At 51.8% G+C, this 21275-nt stretch overlaps 2 protein-coding genes across 2 annotated transcripts in view; one reads left to right on the top strand and one right to left on the bottom strand.

Annotated features, from left to right (window-relative positions):
- Window positions 1-10790, bottom strand: part of GCK (glucokinase) — a 56127-nt gene extending 45337 nt beyond the window's left edge. The window contains exons 1-2 of the mRNA XM_079931702.1: window positions 10705-10790; window positions 2406-5532 (exon numbers count right to left, since the gene is read on the bottom strand). Of these exons, the coding sequence (XP_079787828.1) occupies window positions 2406-2450 (45 nt within the window). The 5' untranslated portion in view covers window positions 2451-5532; window positions 10705-10790. The remainder of the gene's footprint in view (window positions 1-2405; window positions 5533-10704) is intronic.
- A 45-nt stretch (window positions 10791-10835) lies between these two features.
- On the top strand, window positions 10836-21152 carry YKT6 (YKT6 v-SNARE homolog). Its single transcript, XM_079931704.1, has 7 exons — window positions 10836-11117; window positions 13569-13651; window positions 14840-14940; window positions 15955-16059; window positions 16347-16412; window positions 18660-18761; window positions 19463-21152. The coding sequence occupies exons 1-7, from the start codon at window positions 11014-11016 to the stop codon at window positions 19496-19498; spliced, it is 597 nt and encodes a 198-aa protein (XP_079787830.1). The 5' UTR covers window positions 10836-11013; the 3' UTR covers window positions 19499-21152.
- The last annotated feature ends 123 nt before the right edge of the window (window positions 21153-21275 follow it).

Here is a 21275-nt window from a genome sequence, read left to right as displayed (position 1 = left end):
ACGAGAAGGGGGCGTGGGCCAGCCCCAGTCTGACGTGGTGGCCTCCCCACACCAGCTCCCCACGGCGAGCCACAGGCCCCACCTCTCACTGTCGCCACGCTAGCTCTCTGCTTGTGCCAAAGACCCCGCCTCCCTTCTCCCCAGCTGGCCTCCACGGCCCCTTTGCGTAGGATTTCTCATCCAAACTCCGGTCATCGGCCCAGGAACCAGCAGACGTGGGCTTCCTGCTGCCTGCAGCTGCGGGCACCCCGACCCAGGCTGGTTGTTTTTCTCCCAACATCATTAGCTCTGCCAGGAGCAGAACGAGCCCAGTGTTTATGCTGACCTTGTCATTTCACAGAAGAAGGAGAAGAAAAGACATGTGAGGAGGAAACCATGCCAAAGGGACTGGATATGGGCCCTCTCCTCCGTCTCCCCCGCCCCGCCTGGCTTGGGGGAGCAGGCAGGCTCTTCCTTCTGCCCTGTCACCAGCCCTGGCTCCGCTCGCACACAGGGCTGGCTCAGAAGACGTCTGGATTTTTCTTTGCTTTGGAAAAAGTAACTGCTCTCAACTCCTCACCAGGAGCAACAGCCCTGAGGCTTCTTAGGAAAAGATTCCTGCAGGGAAGCGCAGGCATCTGAGACCTTTCGTGATGTCTGTTGAGTCTTGCCTCATGGCTGGGCAGTTGGTTCTGCCACCAAGATCCCAGGCCCCAAGCCCCCCAGCTGGGGCTCTAAACTCCCCGGACCCTCTTCCCAACAGAGGTCACCTCCTGGGCCTCCTGGCAGCCTGTGACTTCCAGGTCACAGGGCCGGAGTCTGGAGCAGTAGGGAGAGGACCTGGTTTGCCCAATGAAGTCACTGTCTCAACTGGACAGCTACATGTAAAAGAATGAAATTAGAACACTCCTTAACACCATACACAGAAATAAACTCAAAATGGATTAAAACCTAAATGTAAGGCCAGACACTATAAAACTCTTAGAGGAAAACATAGGCAGAACACTCTATGACATAAATCACAGCAAGATCCTTTTTGACCCACCTCCTAGAGAAATGGAAATAAAAACAAAATAAACAAATGGGACCTAATGAAACTTAAAGGCTTTTACACAGCAAAGGAAACCATAAACAAGACGAAAAGACAACCCTCAGAATAGGAGAAAATATTTGCAAATGAAGCAACTGACAAAGGATTAATCTCCAAAATTTACAAGCAGCTCATGCAGCTCAATAACAAAAAAACAAACAACCCAATCCAAAAATAGGCAGAAGACCTAAATAGACATTTCTCCAAAGAAGATATACAGATTGCCAACAAACACATGAAAGGATGCTCAACATCATTAATCATTAGAGAAATGCAAATCAAAACTACAGTGAGATATCATCTCATACCAGTCAGAATGGCCATCATCAAAAAATCTAGAAACAATAAATGCTGGAGAGGGTGTGGAGAAAAGGGAACCCTCTTGCACTGCTGGTGGGAATGTGAATTGGTACAGCCACTATGGAGAACAGTATGGAGGTTCCTTAAAAAACTACAAATAGAACTACCATATGACCCAGCAATCCCACTACTGGGCATATACCCTGAGAAAACCATAATTCAAAAAGAGTCATGTACCAAAATGTTCATTGCAGCACTATTTACAATAGCCAGGACATGGAAGCAACCTAAACGTCCATCAACAGATGAATGGATAAAGAAGATGTGGCACATATATACAATGGAATATTACTCAGCCATAAAAAGAAACGAAATTGAGTTATTTGTAGTGAGGTGGATGGACCTAGAGTCTGTCATACAGAGTGAAGTCAGAAAGAGAAAAACAAATACCGTATGCTAACACATATATATGGAATCTAAAGAAAAAAAAATGGTCGTGAAGAACCTAGGGGCAAGATGGGAATAAGGACGCAGACCTACTAGAGAATGGACTTGAGGATATGGGGAGGGGGAAGGGTAAGCTGGGACAAAGTAAGAGAGTGGCATGGACATATATACACTACCAAACGTAAAATAGATAGCTAGTGGGAAGCAGCCGCATAGCACAGGGAGATCAGCTCAGTGCTTTGTGACCACCTAGAGGGGTGGGATAGGGAGGATGGGAGGGAGGGAGACGCAAGAGGGAAGAGATATGGGGACATATGTATATGTATAACTGATTCACTTTGTTATAAAGCAGAAACTAACACACCATTGTAAAGCAATTATACTCCAATAAAGATGTTAAAAAACAAAAATAAAATAAAAGCATTACCAAAGTCAATGCCTCATAATTCACTCCCAGCAGGTCGTCCCTAAAGCACCTGCACATACAATCAGATATTGAGGCACAAACACTTGGTCAAGTTAAACAAACCACTGAATACAGGAACGTGTAAGAAGCACTTCTAGAAAACCGAATGCAGCAGAGAGCTACCTTTTCCTTCTTGGCGATCTCCATCCTGGCTCTGTCATCCAGCATTTGTACCGCAGCCCGCCTGGGGGAGCTGGAACCCCTCAGTGTTCCCCAATGGGCTTCCAAGGCAGAAATATCCCCAGGCTTCTCCCAACCAAGGGTCACGGCCGGCCCGAGTGTCTGGTAGAATATGGTCCACCTTCTGGCTGGCTTCTGGCTTGAGGTTCAATCACAGAGTTTCCTCCTTTTCATTGTTCTCCAGCAAGCCTGCCAGCCTTCTCTTCTGGGTCCTAGTCGGGACCCTTCCCCACTGAGGCCTTGTCAGGCCAGGTATCATCGGGGCAGGGCCATTGCCGGGCTCCAGAGCTGGTCAGCACTGGTCAGCTTTCTCTCCGGGCTGTGCTGAGCTGTGACGGCGTGGTGTCCTCTAGACAGACTCAGCAGAAAACGTCTTCTTTCCTCCTGTGGCTGGGGGACAGCTTTTGAGTAATTAAGCTGTGGGCGACTGTTCTTTTCTCACACCCCAACCTGCTTCCCTGAGGCTCAGTCACGGCCCAACACTTCCTGCTCTGACCAGGTATGGAGTGGGGAATTCTCCTGCCAGGGCTTTCTGCGCTCCTGCGAGGGCCCACGCTGCCATGGCAACCAGGAACAGGCCTCTGCGCTCACACCCTCCAGCCTCTGCAGGGCTGACCATCCTGTCATTAGAGCTGCCATGCAGAAAACTGGGGCTGATGGCAAAAGGCCTCCATCCCCATCACCATAGCGACAGCCCAATCACCTTATCACCGCAGACTTTGCCACCTGTCCAGTTCCCAGGGCAGGGTCACAGGGTCTTCCAAATTCATGTCCTAAGGAGGAGAGGCCCCCTTGAGTCTGGGAACCAGAGGAGAGGGAGCAGGTGGCTTAGCCAGTGGCATTGCCACACGTGCCCAGGCCACCCTCAAGCTTTGGTCACTGCCTTCCCTGACTACCATCTGGAAACATGAGCTCTGCTGGGATCCAGCAGAGGGAGAGGGAAGGAGTGGCCGGTGAGATCTCTCCAAATGGGTACGCTGAAATATTTTTAAACCAATTTCGTATTGATGGTCATCTGGGCAGTTTCCGTTTTCCCCTGTTATAAATCTTGGCCTTTTACCAGGGTCAACACGTGCATGTGTTTCTTCTGGATGCTTCCTAGAGGCTGAATTGCTAGGTCCAATGCTGGGCACATTTTATGATTGTGCAGACAGGACTACATTGGCCCCTTCAAATGGCTTCACCAATTAATCCTTCCAGCATCATTAGGAGTTTGACTCCATGCTGGCCAGTCCTTGAGATGATGAATCTTTATAACTTTTGCTTATCTGTCGTCTCATTATCATTTGAATTGCAAAGTGCTGGACACCTTTTCATATGTTTATAGTTATTTGTATTCCTTTTTCTAAGGATAATTTGTTTATATTACTTAACTGTTTTGTTATTGAATTGTCTTCTACTTTTCAATTTGTATAAACTATTTTTATATTCCATCCATAATATCTATTAATCCTTTTCTTGTTGAATATGCTGTATTACCTATTGCTAAACATATGGCTTGATCAATGGTGTCTTTTAACACACAGAAGTATTTCTTTTTTATGAATTTGGCTTTCTTTCTTTTTTTGAAGCTCGTGTCTTGTTAAGAAAAGCATTTCTGGGGGCTTCCCTGGTGGCACAGTGGTTGGGAGCCTGCCTGCCAATGCAGGCGACACGGGTTCGAGCCCTAGTCCTGGAGGATCCCACAGGCTGCGGAGCAACTAAGCCCGTGCACCACAACTACTGAGCCTGCACGCCACAACTACTGAAGGCCGCGTGCCTAGAGCCCGTGCTCCACAACAAGAGAAGTCACCGCAATGAGAAGCCCACGCACTGCCAATGAAGAGTAGCCCCCACTCGCTGCAACTAGAGAAAGCCCATGCGCAGCAACTAAGACCCAATGCAGCCAAAAATAAATTTTAAAAATATTTTTTTTAAAAAAGAAAAGCATTTCCCATCCAAAATTAGAAAAATGTTCTCCTACATTTCCTTGTAATATTTTTCCAATATTTAAAAAATGTTCAGCACTTCAGCCCCTCTGGAATTTGCTTGTGTATAGTATGAGGTAGGAGTCTAACATTTGTTGGCTACCTTTTCCCCACTGATTTGTATTGATAACTGCACCACAGTTTATGCTCCATTGTTGTATTTCTCTGTTGTGAGGGAACGGCTCTGCTCTGGTCACCTTGCAGGTGTCCTCAAAGGCCACCAGGCCAAGTCTGGGACCACAGCTAATCTGAGCCTCTCAGAACACTTTGTGATACTCCAGGAACTGAGGTTGGACTTGTGAGGAGCTGCTCTGAGGCCACCGCCCACTCTCTTCCACATCTGCCCAGGAGGCATCAGGAGGGTTTCCCCTCATCTCTGGTTCCGAGATACGAGGTTTTCTGTCCCTGCCCCCAGGGTGTAGCTGCCATCTAGAATGGGCTCCCAGCCAGAGGTGATGCCTTGGGGTGACTTGAGGCGCAGGCATCCAGCTCTCTTTGGTTGGGTGTCATCCTTTCTGGTGCATGGGACAAAGATGGGAAGTGGCACATTTGGGTGCTTTTTTTCTTTCTTTCCTTCCTTCCTTCCTTTTCTCTTTCTTCTCTTTCTTTCTCTCTCTCTCTTCCTTTTCATTTTGCTGCCTGTGTCAGCAACAGACTGTCTAAATGTAAAAGTGGCTCTTGGTACTCTGCCTGCCTTGGCCTCAGCTCTGTCTATGAGCTGGATGTCTCTCTGTCCGTTCCTGTAGATACCACATTCTTTCAGTTGGCACTTTTCAGTTTTTTGATATCTGGTGGGAAGGGATCCCTTCCTTTTATTTTCCTACAAAATTTTCTTTACCATAAGGCTTTTATCTTTCATATAAATCTTAGAATCTACTCTTCCCATTTCACTAAAATAATGCTGTTGATAATTTCATTGGAAAGGCATTGAATTTGTGGATTTGGGGATCCATTTTAGAGAACAGACATCTTTATAATGCCAAGTCTTCTCATTCAGAAATGTAGCCAGTTGCCCTGTTTGTTGAAGTCTTCTTTTATGCCCTTCAGGTGAGCTTCATTATTTTTCTCTTATAGATCGTATATATTTCTTATTAGATTTATTCCTAAAGAAAGAAAATATATTTATATGGAGGAGAAATTGTCATTATAATTATACTGATTGAAACGTTTATGATTCACAAAGTACTTTTGTATTCATTCTGTCATTTGATCAGACAGTCTTGGGGCAGTAGGCAGGGGTGGTATTATTTTTACCACTTTCAAATGAGTTCACTGAGACTGGGGATGTTGAAGGATTGGGCTGCAAAGGCTCACCATCCCCCAAGGACAGGGGCCAAGGCAGTCCTCATGCAGAAGTCCCAGGCCCTGCTGCATAGCCCTGCGGCCTCCCTGGCCACAGATGACTGGAATGTCACCTGATCCAAGGGCAGCCACACTGCACACAGGTCAGAGCCTTGGGAGTGACCTCACAGGAGACATTTACCCAACAGGGACTACTACTACCCAACAGGTGATTTCACGGGGGCCTCAAAGTGGCAGAATCGCTGAACATTCAAGTCTCCACAGGAAAGTCCTGCATCTTCCTCCCTAGGGTGAGGCAGAGGATGGTACATTCCTGGGGGAAGTATCTGTGGTGCAGGAAGGAGGAGCGTCTTCAGGGCTCCCCTTGCTTCCTCCCCGCCCGCCCCCACCCGCCCCTGCAGCTCCGGGACCTTGTGCTTCAGGCCCTCACTCTGCTAAGCCCCCATCACCCCGCCTCTCCCCAATTTAAACCTGCCTACCCTGGTTAGCCTCTCACTTTTTGCCATTCTCCTCCTGCCCTCTTTGTGTCATTCTAGTGAAGCTCATATAAACATATGTATTTCATCTTCTATGTTTAAGCAGAAGTTTGTACCAATACTGTTTGGGGTTCGCTGACCTTTTTAACCTGGGCAAATCCCATTGCTTCTCCCAAGTGTCAAACACGAAGTCCTGGGCTTTGCTCTAATTGGACGGCCTACGCTGCTGGTGGGGGGAGAAGGTCTGCATTGATTGGCTGAGACGTGGGTCAGGTGCCCATCTGTAGACCAATCTCTGAGGCAATAGGGATGGGACTGTGTTGATTGGCTCAGACTTCCTGGCACCCATGTGGAAACGGGGATTGTGGGGATGGAGGGGGCTGGGGAGGGGGCTCTATCGCTTGCACTTTCAGATTCTTAGTCGTGACTTTTCCTTTATGATGACTCCCGTCCTTGCTTTCTGCTCTCAGAGGTCCTGGGGACCAGGCTGCTGTGAGGCCCAGACTCCTCTTTCATGGTGGCCGGCTCTGCCTCTTTCCCAGGGCCTCTGCCTGCCCCCCTTCCCCCCTTCCTATTCTGCAGACTTTCTCCCACTTTCTGTGCAGGGCAGCACCACAGGAGTAAGGGCGCCTCAGGTCAAGTCACCTGCCTAAGTGACCATGTATCCAGAGTGGGCTACACATCCATCCCTAGATCCGGAGCAGGGGAGGGGTGCCTGGTGGTACAAATACAGCTCCTGGGAAGCCCCTGCAGGAGAGGCAGTTCTGAGGGTGCCTGTCCCTCTATTTCAGGGAGCTCCCAGCTGCCTCCTGTCTTCCTTGGCTGTGATCTCTTCCTGCCCACTGCCTCCAGGTAAACCTTATAGTATACCCGGTCCTCTCCTGCTCTGTCATCTTCTGTTCCCTCTCTGCTGGTGGCAGAGCCATGTCTGTGCCTGTCTTCCCTGTGGCCTGGAGAACCGAGTGGGAGCACAGGACACGTGGGTAAGCAGTGGTGGTAGTCAGCAGCCTTCCTGGGGGCTGGGTCTGCTAGTAGACCCCAGTTGATGGCATCAAGTCCATGCTCCTTAGACTTGGTGAACTACTAAGAAGGTGTAGGGGAGAAATAATTCTCCTCTGCCCTCTTTGGCTCTCCAGCTGGGCCTAGGAACTAAACTGACATTAACAGGAGAAAGGCATACAGGTTTTATTTAAATTTTTACCTGTACAGAGGCGCCTTCACGAGAGAATGAAAATCCAAAGAAGTGACCAGAGAAAAAGCTTTTATACTTTTATAAAAAAACAATAGTGATGTGCTCTCAACTCCTTTGGAGGCCTGACCACATTGGTGGCCCCTTTCCTGGGAAGGCTGTGGAGGCTGGTGTTAGGCTTAGAGTGAAAACAGCCCTACTGCCCTGGCCTTGACTGGCCGGACAAGGTGGTATGGGGACCGAGGCCACTGAATGGCTGGTTTCCCCCCTGGGCTGGGCCTCCTGGAGTATGCCCCTCAGCCAGCTTTTATCCAGCTCCCTAGAGGGTTCCACTGTGCAGCTAAATTGAGTGCCTTCCGAGAGCTGAGCAAAGCCTCGAAGGTGGGTGGCTGCCTGCCTTGCCCAGTGGGGGCGAACTTAGAGAGCCTCAGCCATTTGTCATGGGCAGCCTTGTTCCAGTTCTGTCTGCAGGGCCCAGCAAATGAGGGGGGCCAGGACTCCAGAGAAATATGCCATCCCCACAAGTGTGGATGCTGCATGCATGACGTCAGCGCCCTGCCCTACAATCTTTTCTATCCCCATAATTGCAGACTTACAGGACAGCTGCAAGAATGGTACGGTGAAACTCCTGGATACCCTTCATCCTGACTCTTTAAATTTACCGTATTTGCTTTACCGTCCATATGTATCATAGATCTGAACCCTTTAAGAGCATGTTTCAGACAGGCTGTCCTTTTACCCGAGTACTTGTGTGTATTTCCTAAAAACAAAGAATTCACTTACATAACCACAACACCATGAGCAAATCAAGAAATTAAAACAGATACAATACTAATCTGCAATCTATAGACCTTCCTCAGATTTCAGCCTACCATCAAATCTCCACTTCCCACAGCCTGCAGGACACCTGTAACCCACCATGACCTCTCCTCCTTTTTGTCATGAACGGTAACAATACACGTAATCATCATTGTTGTTAGTTGTTAAACAGCTACTGTGAGTAGAGCTTGGAACATAATGTCTTATCATTCCCAGCAACATGCTTATGGAAAGGGTATTTGTCCAGTTTTACAGATGAAAGAGAGAGAGACTCAGAGGAGTTAATGGTTTGTTCACTTCTGTGGTTTTGTGGTTTGTAGAAGTGCTGGGACTGAATCCAAGCTGGGTGACAGCTGGGGTGTTGGAGTGGAAGGTGGGTCTTGCTATTAGTAAGATGGATGAGCTTGGGGAGCTGGTAACCACATAGGCCAAGCGAGGCTTTCTGGGGTGATGGAGGACAAGCAAGGCCAGAGAGGAGGGAGAGCGCTGCTAGAGCTGTGAAAGTTTGTTACGTGTTTTGGTGTTGACGTGTGCCTCTTAGGAGCAATTTCCTTAACCTGAATCTCAGTTTCCATGTCTGTAAGGTGGTAATAATATTTTCCTCTGTTTTTGTGAGGATTAAATGAGGACGCATATGGAAAGTGCTTGGTGTAAGGGAAACTTCAAGACAATTACTATTACGTGTCACGTGAATACATTTAAATCTATTCCAACCCAACACTGTCCTCCTGATTCCTCCTTTTGTACGACTTTTAGTGGCAAAGGAAAAGGGACTTTGAGAACTGTCTTCAAAAATGGCTCTCACCCGCCCCCTATAGGTCAACCATGTCAGCGCAGTCAGGATGGGGCTGCACAGCTCTCCACCATCCCGTGACACTGGCCTGGCGTTGGCCAAAGTCTGTTCTTAACGTTTAGTACCAGCATGGAGGGGATGTGGGAAAGCTCTGTTCACCCTCTGCACTTGGAAATAGCCAGGGAAGAGGGTCGGTGAGGAAGGTACTGAGTGAAAGCAGGTGGTGGAAACTTCCTTCAGCCACAGGAATATTTAGAGCAATGGTTCTCTAAGCCACTGTTCCCCAGGGTCCATTTGGCAATGTCCAGAGACATTTTATTTATTTGTCTGTTTGTTTATTTTTGGCCACACGGATGCAGGATCTTAGTTCCCGACCAGGGATCAAACCCGTGCCCCCTGCAGTGGAAGCTCAGAGTCTTAACCACTGCACAGCCAAGGAAGTCCCACCAGAGACTTTTTTTTTTTTTTTTTTTTCAGTACGCAGGCCTCTCACTGCCGCGGCCTCTCCCGTTGAGCACAGGTTCCGCACGCGCAGGCTCAGCGGCCATGGCTCACGGGCCCAGCCGCTCCGCAGCAGGTGGGATCTTCCCGGACCGGGGCACGAACCCGTGTCCCCTGTATCGGCAGGCGGACTCTCAACCACTGCGCCACCAAGGAAGCCCCAGAGACATTTTTGGTTGCCAAATGGCCGGTGGGGTGTCACCAACATCTAGTGGGTAAAAGGCCTGAGATGTTGCCTGCAATGCACGGACAGCCGCCAACAACAAAGAATTATCCAATCCGAAATATCAACAGTGACAAGGTTGAGACACCCTGATTTAGGGTAATGTTTAGAGTGATGCCGTTGGTTTTTCAAATATTACCATCTCTTTCCCATCATTTCAGATCTGGCTGCTTCTAGCTTCTAGCATGATAGTTGTGTAACCCTTCTGCCAACTTCCAAACACCAAGGTTCTTTCACCTCTGGCCTGCAAGATGCTTTCGGATAACATACCATTTAACAAACAAGAAGCATGAAAGATGTACTACTCTTAGGGAACTGAGCCTCATTCATCCCGATCCATTTAAAAAGCACTATTCCAACATCTCAAGCAAAGTAAGTTTTTCCAAGTCACAGTAAGCCAAGCTGCTCCCTCAGTTTGGAGATGAATTTCTGCCCCTTTTGAGGTGAAGTGGCTCTGCTACTCTGTGAGGTCAGCAGTTTGGCTCCCAAATCAGTGGTTAGACATCTGGTTTCCCAGGTGGTGGGCAGGCCCAGGAGCCCTCACCCCTGCGGGCTTGTGCTGAAGGGACCTGTGTGACCAGGGACTTGCTCCCAGGCAGGCAGGAGGAAGGCGTGGGAATGGCAAGAGAGGACTCAATCATCTGAAAATGAGAGGCATGCCTTCACCTCCCGGCAGGTCCCTGCCTTTCTTCACTCAGAAAGGAGATATGATTCACAAAACACTTTCCAGGGACAGCAGTTCGCCCATAAATCAAAGTCCCTTGTGTGGGGTTTACAAAGCCCTAGCGTGTGGGTGGGACTCTGGGTCTCACCGTTCGGAGGGAGGACAGCGCCGGGGGACACAGGCGACCCTACAGGGCTCAGAACGGACCGGGAGGAAGCGAAGGGCCCCTGGGAGAACTCAGGACGGCCAGGGAGAAAAGGACAAGCCCTCACAGAGAGAAGGACAGCGGGGGAAGGCTAAAGACTTACGAGCAGCGAGCCGGCCGGCCTACGAAAGCCCGAAGGGCGGGGACCGACCTCATGCGCACGCGCAGCACTCTGCCCCGCCCCCTCGCCCGTGCTTCCGGCTGCTCCTTTCTGCATCCGGGGCACGAAAACCCTTCGGTAGGCCTCGGGCGGCGGCCTCTGATCGGAGCCGGAAGTGGACCCAGAGCCAGGCGGAGGAAGCCGGCGGCCGACCCGTCAGCAACCTGTGGTGGTCTCGAGGGGCGGTGCTGAGCTGCTCCCTGCGAGCCGATCCCGCGGCCAGGCGGGTAGCCGGCCCGAGGGCGCGGCGCCATGAGGCTGTACAGCCTCAGCGTCCTGTACAAAGGCGATGCCAAGGCGGTGCTCCTCAAAGCCGCGTACGACGTGTCCTCCTTCAGCTTCTTCCAGAGGTCCAGGTAGGCGGGCCCAGGCGGGCGGCGCCCGGGCGGGGAGCCCCGGGGTCGGGGTTGGAGACGGCCCCGGAATCGGGGAAGGGCCGTGGCTCGGCCTCCCGCAGTGGAGCCGGCGGTGGCCTCTTCCTCGGCCTGCGGACTGTGCCTCTGAAGATTCATGTTTTTTTCGATCGCAAAAAGCCTTATCCCATCGTAGAACGTAATGCTGTAATCAGGGTTTTTCCAAATTTCTGTCGTATAAAAATTATTAGGGGGCTTTGAAAAAGTGCAGATTCCCCAGGTTCACGTCCAGTGGAGGCCCAGCGATCTATATTTTAAACCAGCAACGCCCACTTAGTGATGCTGACCTAGGAAGTTCACGTGCCACTCCTTAAGAGCCACGTTTGTATTATCTGGTGGGGCTTTCCAGCAATTCCGTATGAGAGATATTGGTATACTGTCGTATTTTATGGGTGAAGTCACTGAGGTCCCAAGAGATGGATGGCAAACCAGCCAGGACCCCAACGCAAATCGTACGCTCTTTATGGTTGGGCGTTAGTGGTACAGAAGGGTTCTACGGTGAAGATTTGGAAGGAAGCGTGGGATTTGTAGCGCTTACAAGCTTTTGAACGTTCGTGAGGCACTTTAATGCAATCAGGTGTGTGTTAGAATTACCACAGACACTTCCAGCCTGTTCGTGGGAGGGATGGGGGTGACTCAGGCACAAAAGGAGAAGGACCCTACAGAGTCTGGGTCTGTGGTCATCCAGACTCCGGGTCTGGGGGAATCTGCAGTCTGGGTTCTGTTTTCGCTGCTTCAGTGCGGCTGTTTTGTTCTTAATGAGAGTGGCTTACTGGCAGGATCTCAGACAATTCCTCTTGTTATTTTGTCGAAACTTTCTGCTTCTTTCTGGGTCCTTCTTGGCACTTGGTAGCTTTCTTTATCATGACCTCTAGTCTCTGTTCTGTGTCCCTTCTTTTCTGTGATCGAACTTTGGGAGCTAACTTGGCTAATTCTGATTCTTTCACTTTTTCTTTTTCCCCTCCGCACGTATACTGAAGATTCTCAGAGATTTCACTGTAGGACTTTCACCTCACTGGTTTGCGATACTCAGACCAGTTTCAGATGATTAACACAACTGCGATACTGTAGGGACAGCTCTACCAGTGCCTCTTAAAACAACACGTAGTCCAGCCGAGCTCACTGTTTTTCTCATAAGTCCTCTTCTCTTCCATCCTGCCTGTCTCAGGATTATCAGAGCCCAAGCCTCAACCCTTCGAAGGGTTTTCCAGCTTTTCTGGCCCTTGTAGGCAGACTCTCACAATGAATGCAGTTCTTCATTTGTCTAATTATAGTCCTGCTCTAAGCTCTGTCTCTTTTTAGCTTTACTGCAAGGACTTCCTTATTTTCAGAGTTTTCTCTAAGGGATCATCTTGATCCTATCACCCTCTCAAAATAATAATAACAAGTAATACTGTGCGTCAGACATCGTGCTAAGTGCTCATCTAATCATCGCAGTAAATCTCGATTTGTAGATGAAGCCTGGTGCAGTAAGTACCTTGCCCCGGAGGTCATACGTCTCATAAGTGGTGGAGCTGGGATCCCAGCCAGGGAAGTCCCCTCCCGAGTCCTCAGTCGTCTGTGTGGCTCTCTGTGCGGTTTCAGAAGTATCCACATCTGCTGGGGCTAACTGTGGATTCCCCAAGTCACGGCCCTGTGCTGATGGCCCTTTACATGGCATTCCCAGTCAGAGGCTTCTTGTTAACTTCGCTTCCTCCAGCTGGACCGTCATCACCTGGGACCCTTCCTTTCTGGCCACATCTCTCAGTGGGGCCCGTGAGCCGCCTCCTCCCTCTCAGCCTCTGTGCGAGCCATTTTCCGTTTCCTTGTCTTGTCTGAGCTCTTGCCCTGCCTTCCTTCCAGAGTGCCCCGGGCTCATAGGGTAGATTTGACCCAGCAGACCGGAGGCCTCGTTCTCTGCCAGAGCCAGCAGTCACTGCGGACATGTCGCATTGCCGGGTTCAGCCAGTGGCAGCTGCCATAACTGACTGTGCATCCGCCGAACAGTTGTTGCCACTTACGTTATTCTGTCACACATTTTACTTGTCCCCGCTTCTCAGACGTCAGTGGAGCCTTGAAAACAGGAGCTGGCTTTTGCTTCTCCGCTGTGCCCCAAATCATACACTGACCAAAATGTTAAATTAAGTATAACCTGTAGAAAGTTCCCTGGAAGTCTGGAAGTGGTTTGTTTGAGCGAGCTAGGTAGCAAGCAGATGTGGTTTGAATGGTCTTGGTGATTTCTAATTACCTGTATTTGTGATCATTGACAGGGTGTTTATTATTTCGTCCTAAGGTTGGGAGGGAAAGGAATGAAACCAAGAAGCAGTGTCTCCTTAGTGTATACGCTCAGAGGTCCCTTTCCACTGTGTTGGGGACAAGGTGACAGGAACAGGTAATATGTGTTGTGTTTCTTAGCGTTCAGGAATTCATGACCTTCACAAGTCAGCTGATTGTGGAGCGCTCCTCGAAAGGCAGCAGAGCTTCTGTCAAGGAACAAGGTAAGAGGACCTGCTACCTTGTGAGTGTGTGCTGGCCTGGCTGCCCCACCTCAGGCAGCTCGGAGCTCGATCAGCAGGAGTGGTTGCCGCGTGATGAAGTGGGCTACCGGGACCCCACTCCTCTGCTAGCTGCTCTCTTCCCTCCTCCTCGTTTTCCTGTTACGCAAAATTCTATGCCCACTGTTGGTGTCGAAGTTGCCTGGTTAAAATCACCCCCAAAAGCTTGGACTCGCTTAAGATTGGGGTCCGCCTCTCGGAGCAGTAAGTGGCCTTCCTGCTGTGTCCTCTTTCCCCTCTGGAGTTGTAGACATCTCAGGAAAGGACGTCCACCCAGCCCTGTGGAGGTAATACTGTATTCTGTGCTGCTTAGATTTTTGCCCAGGAATCTGGAAACTCATTATTTTTTCCTCTTGACCTTAGTTTTTTCTTTTTCATGATTCAGGTTTCCTTTAAAAATTTTTAGACATTTATTTTAGAGGCATTTGGTGAGCTGTGTCATCTCTGAATCCTTTTAGTGACAAAAATTAATTTCAGGAGTTGTGACTGTTTTGCAGAAGCCCTTGTATAGACTGTACCTTTTGATAATTTGATGACTTCAGCACATGCTTGAGACCCCAGCCAGCTGTGGCTAATTTTTTTCTGGATGGGCTTTGTCTCTTCCTCCCATCCTGCCCCGTCCCCGCCAAGGCCCACCAACAGAGTGGAGCAGGCTAGGTTGCTGTAATGAGGAAGGCTGAGGCCCTGACAGGTGATTTCTAAGAAAGTGGAGGCTGCTTGGCTTGGCCAAGGTTCCATCAGCTTGGGAGCAGAGCACAGCAGAGCCCCAGAGGGCTGCAGCTTCCCAAGATACAGGCGAGCCTGACCTAGAGCTCAAGGACGTGACTTGGACATGCACCTGGGGCCCTGTTGCCTGGGATGTTTCTGCACCACTGGTGCTCCTTTAGACCCTGGCTTTGCACGCTGGGCCTTGGGGCATTCACTCACCCTGCAGCAGGTGTTGGGCCGCGCTGCCGTCAGAACTACACGCGCTGTCCTATGTGCAGGGCCTGACCATAAACCTCACTTAGAGCCGCTTCGTTGGCCCAGGAGGCAGGAGCCCAGCACTGTAACACTCTGACTGGTTTTGGTGGTGAGAAAGTCTAAAGCCCTCACGTCACCCTCTGTGTGTCTGGCCTCTTGTCTCCCTAGAATATCTGTGCCATGTCTACGTGAGAAACGACAGTCTGGCGGGAGTGGTCATTGCTGACAGTGAATACCCATCCCGGGTGGCGTTTACCTTGCTGGAGAAGGTGTGTCTGCAGCTCGGCTGGACTGTACTTGGACAGACGAGTGTGGACTGGGGCCGGGAGTGACGACAGGGCCCAAGGCGGAAGGGGCGAAATAGTGTGTCCAAAATCAACCTGTTCTCAGCTTTTCTCCTCACCCTAAACCAAGAGAGAGTGTGGGAGCCTTCCCAGTCCCGTCCGTCCCACCCCACCGTACCCCCTGCCCCTGCCGATTTCTGCTTCTCACCCTACTAGTGTCCCTGGTGCTGCCTTGACTCTTCTTGTTGGCCACAGAGTCACAGCAACTCTCCTTCCGGGAGGGGGCCCTCGCGTCAGCTCTGGCTGTGCTTTTGCCCCCGTCACTCCTCTTGCTGGCTCTCTTCCTGCCTCTGCCCTCAAGTCATGACTTTCATTTCTTTCTGAAGAAAGAAATGCGTGCTCTGCCCCGTGACCCACGTCCCCTCCTCCCCTCTTCTGCTCCGACAGGCTCGTAGGGCACACACTGGGCCCCTCCCCACCTCTGTGCCTCTGCTGCAGGAGTCCCCCTGCTGGCCCATCGTGCAGTTACAGCAGCTTCTTGCCCCGTGTGGGGCTAGCGCCGCCACGTTCTTCAGTGTGTTTGTGTGGTGCTAATGATAAACTCCTCAAAGGCCCTGGCCTCACATCCCCCAAAACACTCATACACTTATAAGCACATGAAATCTGGTGGCTGCTTAAACTCAAGGGACCTAATTACCTTTCTGAAGAATTGTTTTGGAAAATTAGAGGGCCAATATCCTTTGTTCTGGAAATTCGTAACCTGATAAAAGTGGAAATCTGTAGTTTGAAATTCTAATACTTCTGTCATTCACCAGATGAGGTTCATATGAGGCTAGGCATCCTCGGTTTTTAATTCCCAGAATACTGAGGAAGGAGGAACTTGAGCTTAGATTTTCCCCTTGCCATTAGCCATCCTCCTCTACCCTCCTCCCTGGGTCCTCTCTTTCGGATGAGCACAGCAGAAGGGAGGGCGTGTTGCTGAGCTCCTCTGTCCTGCAGGTACTGGACGAATTCTCCAAGCAGGTCGACAGGATAGACTGGCCAGTTGGATCCCCCGATACCATCCAGTACGCAGGCCTGGACGGTCACCTCAGTAGATACCAGGTAGGGTGTAAAGACTGTGCCAAAGCTGTGTGGAACAGAAGAGCCGGTGGCCCTGGTGGCTGTGGCTCTGGGTGATGTGGATGTTGATGTCCTTTTGAAAAACGCAGGGACCCACATTAAGACCTGGAACCCGAGCTCCTAGGCAAGCTTTTGCTTCTCTATCATGTGGTTAAACAGCCTGTGGTTTTTAACTTCTGAAAGTGTGTCCAGCTCACTTGGTTTTGAGCCCCGTTTTCCAGGTGGCCACTCCAGTCCTGACATGGTTTTTATTTTTGGGTCTTTCCTAGAACCCCCGAGAAGCTGACCCCATGACTAAAGTGCAGGCTGAACTAGATGAGACCAAAATCATCCTGGTAAGTAAGTAGGAGAGCAAGTCCCCAAACTGAGGGGCAGAAAGATTTGCCGGTAGTCAAGCCCGCGCGGCCGACACTTGCTTTAGTTGTAGTCGAAGCACTTTTCTGAAAGTGGTGTTTGCCCACCTGTCCCCGTGCATCAGAGGCCTCAAAGCCAGACTCACTCAGACAACCCTAGCAGGATCCCTCCCGCGCCCCGTCTTGGTTAACGGCACCCGTTGTTTGAGGGACCCAGCATATTCCCGTCCGCGCTCCCTGTCTGGGTAGTTACTGGGTTCGGGGGATCTGAGTTCTGTGGTCCTGCCTCTGCAGTGCCTGTCTTAGCTTGAGCCACTGCCCAGCAGGCGCCTCCCTTTCAGGGTCTGGGCCTCGGCACAGACTGAGGCTCACCCGCTCTGACTAAATGCAGGCCCGGTGTTGTCAGAATCAGGCCTGTTTTAGAAGAGCGGGAACCCTGCATTTTTAGCTGAAATATCCTGGTTTGTAATTGCTTCAACATTTTCTTAAAACTCTGAGCTACCTTTGGCCCTCAATCAGCACTGGCTTTGATTCTTGGGGCCTCTGCCTCTGACTGGTCCCCTGGCTTCCTGCCTCCCTCCAGTCTTCTGTCCACTACATAGTAGCTGTTGATCTGTCACTCTTCTGCCTGAAGTCCTTGGCAGCTCCCAAGTCAGCTCCAGGATAAAGTGCAGGCTCCCTGACATGGTCCCGCATCCCGGGCCCTCCCTCCCTTTCCTGTCTGCCTCCTGCACGGGCGCCCTGCACTCAGGCCACCAGGGTACTCGGAGGCTGTTCAGGCCCTTTCCGAATGTCGCTGCATTGTCATTGCACGTTTACGTGAATCCTGACCCGTGTGCGAGCTCCCAGGACTGGGAGCTTATCCTGAGCTTTACGCCCCTGCTCACAGAACAACGCCCGGCTTCGGCTTAGGGCGAGGGCTTAGCCCGCGCCCGGCAAGTAATGGACACCTAAGTAGATGGATATAAAACCCAGGAAAGGGGACTTCCCTGGCCGTCCAGTGGTTAGGGCTCCACGCTTCCACTGCGGGGACACAGGTTCGATCCCTGGTCAGGAAACTAAGATCCCACAAGCTGCGCAGCACAGCCCCCCGAAAATTAAAATAAAACCCAGAAAAGGTGGCCAGACAAATCCTACCCCAAATATAAAACTCCTACCAACGCTGGCTCAGCTTTCATGCACAGGTCTGGGGCAGGACCCAGCAGGCTGTGTTCTATAAAGAGCATCCCAGGGGCTCCAAGCCTAGGTCTTCTAAACCATGCTTTGGATAATGTTTGGGGGCTTTGGAATGAAAGTTAGATGTGACAGTTTTCAGGCACTTCTCTGTCTTTTGTGACATGTTTCTGCATGTTTCCTAACCGAGCCCTGTCTCTGCCTTCTGCTGCTTCAGAACCTGCGCACGTGAGCACCACAGAGCCGGGGGACACATGCTCCCCGTCTTTCCTTCTCTCTCCACTGCACAGAGCAGATGGGTCCTGGACACCCAGCCCATTCTGGCTGCAGTGATAAAATCTGGATTACTGGTTATGCTACCTTTTATCCCATTCATGTCTTGAGCCAGTTAACTTTTTATGGTGGAAATCTGAGTTGCTCGGCTGTGTGTAGAGATAAAGCACATTTTTGCTCACTCCTCATTCTGTGCCGTTTCACATGTGCAAAGCTAGGTTCGTGCCACTTGTTCTGAAGAGGCCTCTGAGGGCCTTGCGGCTGCCCTAGCAATGGCCGTCTGGGGTGGGAGTGAGTCGGCCACTTCCTGATGGTCCTGGCAGTGGGGCTGGGGGCTCTTCTGAGGGCCTCCATCCCTTCACCCGTTCAGAAAGGGTCTGTCTGTACTGCCTAAGTGCAGAAGTGCTCTCGCAGAATTGACAGTAATGCGATTTAGACACAGTTCCCCTGGGGGAACAGGAAGCGTTCTGTGCAGTAGGAATGTGTGTGTATAAATACAGGCGTAGGTGATCCCTCCTGGAGTGTGGCTGGCTGAGCCTGTGCTGTGGAGGATTTGGGGGAAGTGCTTTATGTCCCAGTTAGAACCTTCTAGGTTCTCCAGGAAGGTCACTAGGTCCTGTTTCCTCCACAGGTCTGGGACACTGTGTCTTGATGCAGTGGCCCAGATATGGCGGAGGGGCCCAAAGGAAGTGCTTTCTTGTGACTGAGCTTCTCGAGGGGGCTGGCGTCTACTCACTTTGTGAACAGAGCAAAGTGTTCTTTTCTGTTTTTCTTCTTGTCCAGCACAACACCATGGAGTCTTTGTTAGAGCGAGGCGAGAAGCTAGATGACCTGGTGTCCAAATCCGAAGTGCTGGGAATACAGTCTAAAGCCTTCTATAAAACGGTGAGTGCGGCCCGGCTCCCGAGCACCCCTTCCCCAGAGCAGTGCTCACCACTAAACAAGTCTTCCTTGGAACGTTCAGTAACGTGGCCGGTCAGTAGCGGCAGGTTCACTGGGGCGCTGTGGGAGCCTAGGTGAGCTGGGGCCTTGCCCCGCCCTGCCTCCAGGCTCCCCCCTTTCAGTTTGAACAGCGGGGCGCTGCGTTTACTTGGTCCATCCACACACACGTTTGCTCTCACGTGTGCCTTGGAGGGCGATGCCAGTGGGGCTAGGGGGCATCTGCGAACAGGAGGTGAGAGGGAAGGTAACGGAGGCCCCACAAATGAAGTGTGAACCTCTCTGTTCTCTGAGGACATCCTCAGGAAGAAGCACCCCTGTGGGTTAAGACAGCTTTACGGGGAGATGGGGCCGGAGCAGAGGAAGAGACTCAGCCAACCCGACTTAACGTTCCTGTTCTTTGTACTTGGCTTGACAACAGGAAGTTTACTTCCTTACTGATAGCGTTAACGGAAGGCGGACAAAATAACTTCAGGGGTATGAACTGCTCCTGGACAGCTTCGCTCCAGGCGTCGCGGACGGGCCGGTTCTCTCTCTCTCTCCTTGCGATTCCCGGAGCCCCCGGTAAAGCCGCCCAACCCCCACGGAGCCCCCAGTGCTACGTGTGCCGAGGTCCACCTCTTCAGCTCTTCTTTGTCTCTTTCCAGGCCCGGAAGCAAAACTCGTGCTGTGCGATCATGTGACAGCGGCCGGCAGAGGCCCCTGCGCTGGAACGCCACCGTCACTCACATCGGAACTGCAGCCCCCAGGGAGCAGACCCACCGTGGAACGACCCGAGTGGGACAGACTCAACTTTGGCTTTGGAGCTCGTGGGAGGAACCGAAGGGTGGAAGGGACCTGGGGGTGGGGAACGTTCAGATTCACATGTCTAGTAATTTGAGGCCCCCTAAACGTGTATTTTGGGGCCGAATGAAACCATAAAGCTCAGTGACTCCTGTAGATGCTGCAGGGCTCGTTTCTAACCCCCTGGGAAGGACGTGTGCAAGGCCCACGGCGGGGTCAGAGCTGGCTCTTTGTTGATCGTCAGTACACCTTTGGGTTTTATCTGTACGCTAGCTGTGTTAACAGTCCAGTGAGTGGGGTGCCCTGACTACAGGGCTGGGGTGGGACAGACAGCCACTGCGGGCGCAGTGGGCGTGGGGGGCGCCAATGGGGGCTCGGGCCAGCGTGTCCATGTCGGGAGGAGACAGCCACTGGGCTTCACAAGTTCTGAGACCTTGTTTGCGCTCCTGCTGAGGTTGACTTTCTGCAGTGCCCGTCCAGCGAGCTCCAAAGAGATGCCTTGGAAGTTCGGGAGGGGCACCTGCCCGGACTTGCGGTCTGGCTTTGAACATCTGGATCATAGCAGGGTGTGCTGTAGGCTCTCATGAACAGGTTTCACTTGCCTTTCTGGTGACAAGACTGTCCTGACAATCACCTGGGACTTAACACACGTCTTAGCAAGTGACCTTTACTGTGGCCACCACTACCAGGCACCAAGAGAAGGTGCCAGCCAGCCCGGGGGCTCCCAGCACCCCACTTACGGCCTGAGCCTTCCACACTCCAGCCCAGCCCCCTGCAGAAGCACCGCTGAGCCCGCACCCTCCCCCCCCCACCCCAGCTGCCCCCAGCAGCACGAGGCCCACGGCTCTGAGGCCCAACCCTGGAAACAGACACGCAGAGCAGCCCAGGCAGTGGCCCGGGGGGCTCTGGGCCCTTCTCAGCCTCTCTGGTCCCTCGGGCCCTACTGCCATGTTCCAGACTGCCTCCTGGGGCCCTGCTGCGCTTCTTGAGGACACAAGCTCGGGATGCCCCTGCGGGACTCAGTCTCCGCGGAAGCCCGTGCTGGGGTGGTGTCAACCAGTGTGGTCTCGTCCCTGGGTGTCCATCCCTGCGCACTCTGTTCTTGCCCTAACTGGGAGGTCCCACTGCCCTGACGGGCAGTGCCAGCGGCCGCGAGTTCCCTTGCTTGGGCCAGAAGGTGGGATCCGCGTGGCTTCCGAGGACCCCACCCGAAGAAATTCACCTGCCAGCTGCCCTTTTTCTCTAAAAGCAGCCTGCCCGTGTGAGTCCTGCTGCCGCGGATGCCCCTGAAAGGCGCAGACCCAGCCTGCTCGCTGGCGCCTGAGGTGGCCGTGAGCTCCCCTTAGGAATGATTTGAGCTTTGTCTGACTCTCCTCCCACTTCGGAGGATACTGGGGAGGAACTGGGGGTGGGGCTGGCCGAGACCCCGCATCCGGCATTTCCCCAGCTCCTCTTGTATTCTAATGTTAAATCGTTTGGCAAAGTGTATTTTAATAAGTGCCGCCTACCTTTTTCTCTCTGTGTTCTGTCTGAAAGGTTCCTATCTGGATAAAGTTGACTTTTGAAATTCCAAAATAGTCCTGTGCTTTGTTGGAGCCCCAGGGACCCCTTTCCGCGGGAGCCCTGCCCCTCCGCGCCGTGTGCCTGCAGAGCGTGGGGTCCCCCGTCTCCTGGGGC

The sequence above is a fragment of the Stenella coeruleoalba genome (genome assembly GCF_951394435.1).
Source record: "Stenella coeruleoalba genome assembly, chromosome: 9".
Taxonomy (NCBI): domain Eukaryota; kingdom Metazoa; phylum Chordata; class Mammalia; order Artiodactyla; family Delphinidae; genus Stenella; species Stenella coeruleoalba.
Note: the sequence above shows the minus strand (reverse complement) of the source record. Positions and strands in the feature narration are given on the sequence as shown.